Below are 12194 nucleotides of genomic sequence, written 5' to 3' on the forward strand. Positions count from 1 at the left end.
GATTAAAAGAATACACTTCTAGTTTCGCAAAAGCTTGCTCAAACATGTTATATATATATCTAATTGGTCGAACCATGTCACTTAAACACCAGATGAACTTTGATTGAACTTACAATATGACAGGACATTTCACACAAATGAACACGCGGCATTATACGATTAGCCTAGATTTTGACTTGGGGATAACAAGTAAGCCTCATACTTGAAACGAACTAGACACATTGAGCTACATAACTAGATACTGTAATCCAAGGAAAGTCTGATTTCTGTTAAATCAATGTAATTGGTCTTTAAAGAATCAGTCGAACTCCATAGACGAATAATTTTAGTTCAGGCCAATATGTCTTGCAGTTTGGATGTAACCCAAATTCTATATGAACTTTATCCAATAAAATTCAAGTGTCTACAAGTTATAGAACAATTTACTCATCATATTATTCTCATGGGATATGTTATATTCAAAAAGAAATAACAGCACATCCAGCTGTGACTACAATTTAAACCTTTAACTAGCAGATACTAGCAGATCTAAAACAATACAGGTATTTTCATGATTAAGGAAGTATCCGTGGATTTAATATCTAACCTTTCCTGTCAATAACCAATGTGACAGACCAAAATTTTATATAACCATCAGATTATGTAATCAACATCCCGCCCCCAAAACACAGAAACCCTCAAAATTTAGCAGTACATGAATTATACAAGAATCAACTTATACAAACTGAATACACTGACCTACAGGATTTCTTTTCATCAATGTGGATTGAATTTGTATCTCAGCTTTCATATGACCTACACCCCTACAGTTATGCCATTAGCCGTTGGGTGATCCTGGAATCACTCCCTGACCAGTTGCGTGGCTCCTATCTTATCGCATGGCCCTTTCAACTACATCAAAAGTCAGCTGTAAAGAATGAATAAGCAGCTGATAGTCTCGCAGAGTCCTGTACATCTTGTTGGCTCATTTCTTCCTGATTTCTACAGATATCAACAAGTATATTCCATCAAATGGGAAACAATTTACAGTATCACCTCCTGGGTATTCTCTCATCACCATCATCATCACTGTAGTTTTCACTCTCTGCAGCAGGTCGTTTTAATTTATTGAATATATCATCAAGAGATTCGGATGAGGAGGCACGAGAGACATTGGTATCCTGAGCTTGACGTAAAGGAATAAATTCACCAACTTGGCGTAATGGAATTAACCTTTTTGCTTCAATGTTTGTTTTGAAGTTCTGGAAACCTACTTTCATAGATGCCCATTTTCCAGCCAAACCAGATGGGGCTGCTGCTGTGCTGCCAGAGCGAGGGTTGGCAGAATCGAGTAAAGAGACCTTAGTAGAGCCTACATCCTCCATTGGCTTCACATGAGATGTTTGCTTGCCCTGTTCCCTCAAGGCAGCATATTTGCTGCTAATTGCTTCCTTGCTCCCTGAATACCTACGGGCATCATCTCTCAAAGGTTTTGAAGAACTTCCTCTAAAGTTCTCCTTGCTTGATTCCAACGATGCCTTCAATTCAAAATCACTTGTATCCTGAAAAATTTAAGTGAATGTAACTAGGCTGAAATATGACATGTTACTGAGATACGACCAGATAACTTGACAGGACATGGGCACATAGATCGATGATTAGAATAAACTTTACATGCATAAAATAAAATTCTCCTCATGAGAAATGCATGCACCGGTTTGTCTCAACACTTAAAAACAGAACAAACTAGCATACTTAAAGGATGTACTTATGAACTCAAGTAAAGACATAAGAGATACCATCTGGTTGACACGAAAAGGGAAAGGATGTGGTACAATGTTGCCTTTTTTTCCTGCTTAAATATATGGAAAAAGCAATTAAAGGGTTTCCCTAAAGTTCTTCCAAATTATGTCAGGGCTGAAGTTAATAAAACTTTTGAAGGGAAGTTGAAAACAGCCACTATTTCTTTCTGAAACCTTCTTTGCCATTCAACTTATGCAAGCAAGGAAATGTCATCTTGCTTCCTTTCCGGCTTTCCCTTATTGGAAATTTCTGAATACATATTTCTGAGCTACTCGATATCCAAATGCAGTTTAAAGATGAATCACATACAATGGCATTGCCTTCAGACTCCAGATCCACTGTCACGCCGTTGAAATTCCTTGCCAGTGGCAAAACATGTTCACCAAGTTTGCGTCCTTGTTCAAGCCAGCTTCGTTCTGCAAAGATAGAAGATAGGTGCATCATAATTGACAACATACTCGGTTCAAACTGATCCAGATGATTAAAAACATTAAAGCAATTTAATAGTCCAGTTCCAGCTGCCCTGTGGACCACAAGCTTTGCATTCCAACTGAAAAACCAAAGAACAAAAAAAATTCCAGTAACCAGCTTACCTTTCTGCAAGATCAGCAACCCTGATGGATCAAAACCATCCATATCATCTGTCTCCGTCTGGAATCTAAATATCTTCCAGTTTCCGAAGAAACTGATTATCCGGTCAAAGAAATTGCTTGCAACTAGCAGTGTATATACAACCATAATAAGTGGATAAATCTTGTTGAATCCTTGACCAAAGAAAGGAACAGCCTTGTCAATAGTTCCCATTCGCTGCATAAGACAAAAGGGGAATGAATTATTCAAGGAGATTGCATGTCACCGGGATGGGGAGCTTTGAAACAACGGTAAAGTTGTTTCCGTATGACCTATAGGTTACCAGTTCGAGCCGTGAAGCAGCCACTAATGCTTGCATTAGGGTAGGAAGTCTACATCACACCCCTTGGGATGTGATCCTTCCCCAACCCCTGCATGAGTACGGGATGCTTGGTGCACCAGGCTACCCTTTTTTTTTGTTACATGTCACCAGAATGTCAAAGAATAAACCCATTTGTTTAATGAGAAATCAAACCCAAAACAGATAGTACTTGATAAAATAATACCATATGGGAGAGCACTCCCTACCGTCCTGGTCTCATGGCAAGAACAAGACCTTGTACCTTGCCAGACTGCAGTATCTAAGTTTAAGTTAGAATTACAAAAGCACCATTCCCAGTTTTGAAGATACAGATTTCCCTTTGGCATGTAAAAAGTGATATTATACTATTTCATACTCCAACTCAAACCCCGGAGGGGGGGGGGGGGGGGAACAGATCCAACTAAATTAGCCAAACCAATATAGCAAACATTGATTTAAACCCAACTAAACTTTCTCCTTTATGCCTTTTTTCTGGCATTACTGGTTAGCGGGTGAGACATTCAAAATAAAAAGATTTATAATGTTTGCACGATAACATCTTGAAACTCAAAGGAGGGGCCTATGCAATTTCGGTAAACTAGAGATGATTTGTTTAATACAATATTCACATTGTTACAACCAGCATAATAAGGCATAACCTAAACAGGAAACTGAGCATATTTTAGTATCAATAAGCATCATTTGGATATTATTCTAGGCCAAATAAAGTATCACAAAAGTGAAGAATGCATGCCTACTGATATTGTTAAAAGACATACAGAATACGGCAGCTTTCTTCAGCAAACTAGTGTTCTTCATTTTTCATGGGTAATAAACCTGAGGTTGACCATAAGCTCACCTGCTCAAAAATGGTTTTCTTGTTTTCGCCGAGACTAATAAGGTTAAGGAAATTGTACGAAATTGGAGGTGCATAGCGAGCAATCATCCTGGCAGATACATCGAGGAAACTCAAAATTAATACGGAAAACCAAATTGCTTTTACTGCAATAAGATTACTAGGAAAAAGTAAACTTACGAGCAAATCATTAACAAGCTCACTGAACTTGTCTGTCTTGGTGTCAATGAGTAGAACATATACATTCCAGCTTTAAACAGTGAATAGTAAGTGCAGACACACATATACATAAGTGGCAGAAACGCAAACACCTGCAAAATGAGGAAGTATTGGCTTGAAAGCTGAAGACTGAATCAACATTCAACATGCATAAAGACATGCATCGATAGAAGAGCAGAATCTCATCAAAATGAAGATAAAAAAGGATAGCTAATGCAAAAGCAATCATGACTCATAATTATCCAATAAAAAATGCTAGAAACACTAGAAACATTCCAGACGAGGGAAAAACTTCCATATAAGAACATAATCATCTAAAAGTACCTGAACAAGAACCTCTTGATCTCCCACAGATTTTATAAGAATGGAAAATAGAGACAAATCAACTCCTCTTGGCAATAGAGTTGCCTCTGCCAATAGAATAGCAGCTGACATACAACCAAAAATCACAGCTGAGACTTTCTCTAATTGCTTCCGCAGGACACATCGCCAGATTAATTCTGGAAAAGAATATCAACCTTTATTACAGAAGTGGAGAAACCAAATACAAGCAGATATTATATGACAAAACTAATACTTCAAATAAATAAAATACTTAGTACATATTAATTAGTCAGCTATGACTCAGAGACTAAACAACCAACCAAGACGCCATCAAACAAATTAATAGTTGGATTACCAACACCTTGGGATTGAGGTGTAGTAGTTAGTAGTAGTAGTAGTAGTAGTACATGTGTCCACATCCTTCTATTCATGTGGAATAGAGGTATCAAAATCTAAGGATGCCAATATTGGTATTGTCGTTGACACCAATAATCAAATAAACAAGCATGAACCATCCCTCCTGTTTGCATAATTAGTCCTCTATTGTCTTGAATATAATTGCACATTCAGTTAACCTCGAAGCACATTGGTATCAGTTACTAGTGCTTTTGCAGCATACATGTTACCAATTTACTCTGCTTGGAATAATGCATTCCACCAACTCTATTTAAAGACCAGTTCTTGGTAAGAGCTCAAGGTACATATCTTGATAAACAATGCAACATCCTTGCCCACAAGGCTTAGGTTTATTGGCAAAAGCACACAACGTAATGTGTGGCTTAAGCATACATCACAGGTCAGAAAATTGCTGTAAACAATAGCCTAGTATTTAAGTGGAAAAGGGTAGAGGGTAGAGGGTAGGATCCATTATCTAACGAGTTTTGAACCGTGTGTCACTAGTCCTGAAGCAAACCAAAAAAAAAAACAATGCAACACTGGAAATCTGCACTTTTTGTGGTGTTGGATTCATTTAGCTAGAACCAAACTAAGGAGTCCCAAGGTAAACCTCATGATTATGGGGGAACAGGCTGGAAGTTCTGAACTCATATTAGTCTATAACTAAAGTTTCTTTTCAAGATCTATAATCTAACCAAGACTCGGGCGTCTTCTCCTTTCCACCTCCACTGGTTCTTTTGGTATAAAGGAGAACCCCAACCAGAAAAGAAAATTCAATTATAGCATATGATGCCATCACCAAAACTTTAATTATATTTTATGCAGCTGTGATGCAAACTACTTCTAATGATTATGCTCCTTCTTTGAATCCACCTATGGCAGATGCATAAACTAGAAAACACCCTTGAAAAATACCTGCTGTGTCTAAGAAAGAGCCCAAAGTTCCAGCCCTTTCAGATCTCAAGGTTGAAACAAATTTCCTGCATAAATTTTAACCTATAGTGAACATCTAGAAGCAAACGGACTAGATTTAGATGAAATTACAGCATAACTTGGAGTTTTGAAATTCTTGTGCAAAAATGTCAAGGACTCAAAGCAAAGGCAAAAGAAAAGAGAGGAAGAAAGCCAGAAAATATAAAACGTAAAAAGTACAAAGTAAAATCTAAAGGTTTCATCTTATGCCCCATAATTTATAAATCAGAAATAGCATAAAACTAGTGCTCAATTTAAAAATCAATGCCTAACAGCCTGAAAGAAATTTATAAAAGCTTAGAAGAATGTCAAGAGAATTTTATTTCATGATAATAGATTTCCCCTTACCAAACAAGCTTTTCCTAAAACCTATCCTAAAAGCCAATATAGTCTGTCAAAATTGAAGCAAGTGTTTTCAGAAACGAAAAGTGAGCAAAAAAAGAAGACCCCTGAAGATTTAAGCAAGAAGTGATCTTCAAAATTAACAAAGCACACAAAATTACCTAATTTACAGGAACTTATAACATCATAATTCAAATATCTAATTGCTTTATAGCAATTGCATCAATAGTTAGATGTAGTTGCATCATTTTTTATTCCAAAGAATCTTCGTATAAATCAAGAATTTGAAGAACAAAAAGGGGACAGAGAGAGAAGAGAAGCACAACGAAGCAGAAGTAGCAAACGAATAGGATATGCACACAGCAGAAGAGGGCGACTTACTCACCAGAAGAAGAAAATTCATTGTGAAATGAAAGAAAGAAAATCGAGAGAAGCAGATAAACAGAAGTAGAAAAAGAAGAGCAGTCGTAAACCAGAGAAGAAGAACAAGAGTTGCAGAAAAGAAACAGTTCCTAGTCCTCAGATAGCTATCCACCCGACTTTTTTCTCATCTTTTTTTTTCTTTTCCATCTCATTTTTACAAAGTGATCACTCCCTGCTGGTTTGCACCTCATTATCCGAAGTGTGTATTTCATCGAGTCGCATCGTCTTACCATTATAATAATGACCCATCTCTCCATATCACTTTTCATAACATTATAGAAAATTTTGTATACTATAGTTCTAAATGCATCTCCTTTGTAATATTTTTTATGCTCGGGCCAGTTTGCCCGCACCTCGACTAATTTCACGGGATAACCTGTTACCTCCCACCAGCAATAAGTACCCGATAACTCTGTTCACCAAGGCGATGGGGAGAAATCCCTAGTGTTTTGCCACCGCTGGGATTTGAATCTGGGACCTCATGGTTCTCAACCCACTTCATTGACCATTAGGCCACACTCTTGGGTGCTCTCCTTTGTATTTATTATTTATACATGCAATAAAGATCTTTAGGTTGGGGACTCCTGCTTGAATCATTTTCCTGGTTTCTTTTGGGGATCAGAGGAAAAGCAGGTGCTTATAACAAAACTGGTAGACAAATATAGAACAGCTACCAGAACACAAAAGTAGAATAATAACACATACCAACCAGTTGCATTGCGCTGCTCATAATTCTTAATTGTATCTTCCAGTTCAAGAGCCTCTGTTACACATGTCAAATACTCACTGCATGTTAGAAGATAAAGTTATCAGTTGGCCCCTGGTAAAATCATTAAATTTCTACAGCCAGAAGATAAAGAAACCTTCACCGGTATGCTGCTGAAACATACTGATAAACAAAATGCGGAGATAAAAAAGTTCTAATTAGTTGTTAGAATAAGAATATTTATCATCAGTGTTTTTCAAACTCAGATAACAAAGCAAAATAGGAGGTAGTGAACATAGATAACCAGGACAAAGTGGTTAGTCAGGAGCATCAAATGATTAATTCTAGCTGCATTCAGAAGCTAAAAGAACAGAATCCATCTTTAGGCCATGATGTATAAGATGTTATTAAAGGGAAAGATCTGCAAACAAATAGTACCAAAGGTGAATGCCTGGACAAAGGGACAGCTTTCCACAAACATCTAAATTAACGGGTAGGCTTTGTGAACTCCAAAAATGTACAAGAAGGAGAAGACCAGTCAAAGTCTAGTAACAGATTTCATTACGGAGGTAACAGACGCTTGATAAGATCAAAACCTTCAGATATTGATAGGAGCTAGTAGATATCATCGAAAGGGTCTCGTGCTTTTTGTCATTCTAAGACCGTTGAAGTGTAGTAACAGATTTTATTACGGAGGTAACAGACGCTTGTTAAAATAAAAAACTTAATATATCATATGAGCTAGTAGATATCATCGAAACGGTCCCGTGCTTACTTTCTATATGACCTGCTAGATGGGCATATTATGACTCATCAAGGAATAAGGAGACCTGGATCTAACACTTATTCTTGAACTACAGGATAATAAAATTGACTTAGATGAGGATTTTTTTCGGATGAATAACAAGTATCGAAGAATAGGTTCACATGGCCAAGCAGTGCAAGAAGGCACAGCAAAGTATGGAAGCAGCAACTTGATATGCAGCATTGACTTCACCTTTTATATCTATAGTACTCCTCTCGAGCTATACGAAGATTACGCCTAAGTTTTGCCATTGATTTCTCATCTGTATCATAATCCATGTCATCTTCTCCCAATCGACCCCCTTGCGGTTTGAAAGATGGATCCTCCCTGAACTGTAAATGAAATAAAATATCATGCATGTATTCGGAAAGCAAAAGGAGGAGAGAGAGTATAAGTCAGTAGGTAACAAAAAGGAGCCATACCATTTGAACTAACATCTTATCAATAACGTCCATATAAGGCCTCAAAGGATCACGCTTGGACATCTGCTTCGATGTTGCCTGAGCAACCTGATTAAGTTCACCATGCCCAACAGTAGTTTATAAGTGCACGAGAAGAAAACCAGTAAAAGTGATGTAACTTATTTCCTAAGTATCAAATAGCCAACTATCAAAAGTAACTTACTGGGCACACATAAGAGGAACAAACAAAAATCATTGACAATACAATTTGCAATTTCTTGGCCACTCTATCAACAGTATTCAATAGCATAATATCTCAATTACATTTCAAATGCAAGCTGTAACCTGAGTACAGAAATGAGCCCAAAGCCCCAAACCCACCAAACAAGGTAGAAAGCATATTTTGAACACATAGCAGAATCATAAGCTACACATTACCCTCTCCCGACCCCAATTTGTGGGATTTTACTGGGTAGTTGTTGTTGTTGTTGTTGTATAGCAGAATCATAAGCAAGACTTACCACAATAGCATTTGATAATTCTTGATGGGCATCATCAAGCTTCACAGCCATTTTGGTAATTTTATGAGAAAGCACCTTCTGACGAGTAGTCCAATCCGCATTTTTCCACATGCTCTTTGGAATTTCGCTCATACCAAAACCAAGAAGGAAAGCACCAGTCACAAGTCCAAAAGTATTTGAGCATGCCATAGCAAAACCCAGTGCATTACCATCCCTATGATTGACAAAAATGGACACATGATTATTTACTAAAATAATCGTAAAAACAGAAGATACAACGGTTGAGTTGCTTCTTCAACTTGCTGACAAAATTCACTCTCTAATCCTTTAAAACATAAGCAACACACTATATACAATTTGGGATCTATTTGACTGACAATGGGATGTGAGCAGATGATAAAGCCAATGAAGGACAAAGTCATTCTGTCTAGTTTGGAGAGAGTAAATTAGGAACGGGATGAACAGCCTGTGTATCCTTCAATCCAGCCTGTCTAGTTTGGAGAGAGTAAATTAGGAACGGGATGAACAGCCTGTGTATCCTTCAATTTACAGTAGCAAAGGAACCCAAATTTATGATTTAAAAATTATTAAAAATGCTTAGAGAAAAAAGAACGCACCAACGTTTTCGCATGGTAATGAGGAGAATAAGTCCAAGAAGACCGACGACCCCCAGGATGGCATAGAAGACCAAGTTGGCATGTATGCTAGTCTTCAATCGCTCTACAAGTGTAAAATCTCCAGCATCTTCAAAACCCTGAATGAGGGGAACCACGAGCCTATCCAACAAATATAAATAATGTGTGTTAGGAAACACACGTCATAGAAATGTGAAAATGGAGATAGCTCCCAAGAGAAAACTGACAAATATAATACCAGCCAACTAATAGCAAAAGAATGTTGCCTATCTATGACACAAATATCTACACAAAGCACTTTGTTACAAACAACAAGCAAAAGGTCTGAGTGAGGCAATCTAGCATCAATGTAATTCAATTTTATTTTAGACAAGATACCAAATTCACATTTTAAGCATTTGCCATCTTCAGCAGATACACATCCAGAAGCAAACAGATACAAATGGAAGTCCATCATACCATGTAAGTAAGAATGTACTCCAATACGACCAGCTCCAAAAGAATGATATGCCTCCATTACCATGTCCACCTATTGTCTGAACAAAAAGACAATACAAATCAACACGAAATAAACATCATAAACTTTTGTATGAGGATTTACATCAAAGACAACACAATTTACTAATCTTAATTTCACTAAACTTTGTAAAATTCCTGACATAAGTTAGATACAGAGAGAAAATGATTTTCACTATATTAGAAGACTGGCCAAATATGTTCTTTCAAAATTCAGCTAATGCAAGACACCAGACAATTAGAATCCCATTAGACATGCACTAATTTCATGAACAAACTTGTCCGGCACCATCAACATGCACAACATACATAAATATAAAAAAGATGTCTTTAAAAATGAACCATAACCAAAAAAGGGTATTCATTACAATACTGACCAAAGATGAGATTTAAAACTGTCATCATGCAGAGCATTTGATGAGACAGAAAATTCCTCACCCCAGTGGAAGTACCTTAGGAACGTGAAATGGCTAATAGTTCCACCCCCAACCCCCACCCACCCGCAAAAGAAAAACCTGGTGGACCTACTTTTTATGATTGTGGTATCCGTGCCAGCTTGTATGCACCTTAACTACATGTACTCAGTAACTCCACCTACTAAAGTTTAGGCAGATGAAAAGGAAATCACCTAGCGTTGTGATTCGAACATGAGAACTTAGAGTTCTCCTCCCACTTCATTGACCACTAAGCAACACTCTTGGTGCCACCCTTGGTGGACCTACTTCTCCAATACTCAAAATTATCTTTTAGGACAAAATTAGAGGTGCTCTAAAGTGCTTCAACAATAACTAGGCTTTAATTCCAACGAATTGGTATGACCTACATAAATCCATGACTTTGGAGTTATTCTAGTCTTTCAAGACAACTCGTATGTGACTTTAGCTTTACTCCAATATTTCAGGTCAGCAAAACATTAAAATCAATTTAAAACAAAAATGACATAATAGAAGAAGAAGAATGAAAATGTACCGTCCAAATATCGGCAGGCACAAGGATAATAATGGAGATAGAGCAAAACCAGGTATAACCAACAGTGAAGAATACGTAACGAGGCACGTCTGGACCAGAAAAGTACTTTAATGTCAAAATCACCATGCCTAGGGTTAATGGCAACGAGATCAAATAAAACACCCACATTTTCGTGCCTTTTTTTAAATACAAATTCTATATTTGAAATCGCAATTGATATGATATGACCGGAGAATTGGTCGGAGACGATTAGAAGGAAGTGATCGGTGACGGTGAGTGCGAGTTTTATGTTTATTTTCTCCTTCTGATCGTCTGCGATTTTCCAATTTGGTGAAGAAGGGAAGATGGTACTAGCTAACGTGCGCCGATTGACTTTTCTTTACGTTTGGTCTAAGTTTTCTCTAACGTGAGCGCGGTGTGACGTGCGCGTCGTCGTCTTGAACAACTTTTGGGCGAATGTTGGGTTGGGTTTTAGACTTGGTGCTCCAGTAACCATTTTTAAGGCCGTTGTTTAAAATATATCCCTACTTTATAATATATTTAAAAATTAACTATTTCATCCAAATTTTAAGATTAATAGCCCGTTTGGCCAAGCTGTCAAAAACTATTTATTTTGTAAAGTATTTTATGAAAAATTACTTTTGCAAAATAATTAGTTTGTGTTTGGCCTATTCATTTGAGTAGTGCTTTTTGCAAGCTCATTGTGTTTGGCCAATCTTTTAAAAAAATACTTTTAAGTATCAAATTATGAAAAAAGACAGTAAAGGTTCAATTTGCGATTAGTATTATTTAGAAAGAAAAAAAATTTAAACATTTATTAGAAAAGGATTCAATTAAAATATAAAACGTAAAGGTAAAAATATAAATTAAAAATTCAAATTAATATAAAATATAGTTATTCCAAAGCAATAATATTGAGTGTTTGGTATTACTTATTATTTATATGATAATTTAAATATATCAAAATACATCATTCAATATAAATTTAAAATCTATTCTTAAAAATAGGAGAAAGAAAATAAAAATTTGATTAAAATAAAAAAGAGAATAAAGGTATAGTAGAAGAAAAGGAAAAGAAAAAGAAAAATTAAATTAATGAGGGATAATTTTAAATATATAAATTTATTGTAAGGTTATTTTTGTCTTGAATAAATTAACTTTCTTCTTGAAAGAAGCTAGAATTTGTAGCGCTGCTAAGAAGTACTTTCTCATTTTGGCCAAACACCTTAAATTTTTCAAAAAAAATACTTTTTTGACCAAAAAAAAAAAGTACTTTTTGCATCCTAGAAGCTTAGCTAAACAGACTCTAAGTATCCTGAATTTAAAATTCAGGACTTTTTTAGCTGCTAATTTATAATTCAAGACTAATAGCCTGTTTAGCCAAGTTTTTTTTTTG

At 36.3% G+C, this 12194-nt stretch overlaps 1 protein-coding gene across 1 annotated transcript; it reads right to left on the reverse strand.

Annotated features, from left to right (window-relative positions):
• Positions 1-531: 531 nt before the first annotated feature.
• On the reverse strand, positions 532-11285 carry LOC107774622 (uncharacterized). Its single transcript, XM_016594213.2, has 14 exons — positions 10799-11285; positions 9773-9849; positions 9296-9454; positions 8679-8892; positions 8179-8265; positions 7949-8088; positions 6951-7031; positions 5424-5488; positions 4113-4288; positions 3750-3880; positions 3573-3660; positions 2376-2589; positions 2092-2198; positions 532-1541 (listed from the first exon to the last, which is right to left on the reverse strand). The coding sequence occupies exons 1-14, from the start codon at positions 10964-10966 to the stop codon at positions 1032-1034; spliced, it is 2217 nt and encodes a 738-aa protein (XP_016449699.1). The 5' UTR covers positions 10967-11285; the 3' UTR covers positions 532-1031.
• Between the last annotated feature and the right edge of the window lie 909 nt (positions 11286-12194).

Source organism: Nicotiana tabacum, chromosome 11 (genome assembly GCF_000715075.1).
Source record: "Nicotiana tabacum cultivar K326 chromosome 11, ASM71507v2, whole genome shotgun sequence".
NCBI lineage: Eukaryota > Viridiplantae > Streptophyta > Magnoliopsida > Solanales > Solanaceae > Nicotiana > Nicotiana tabacum.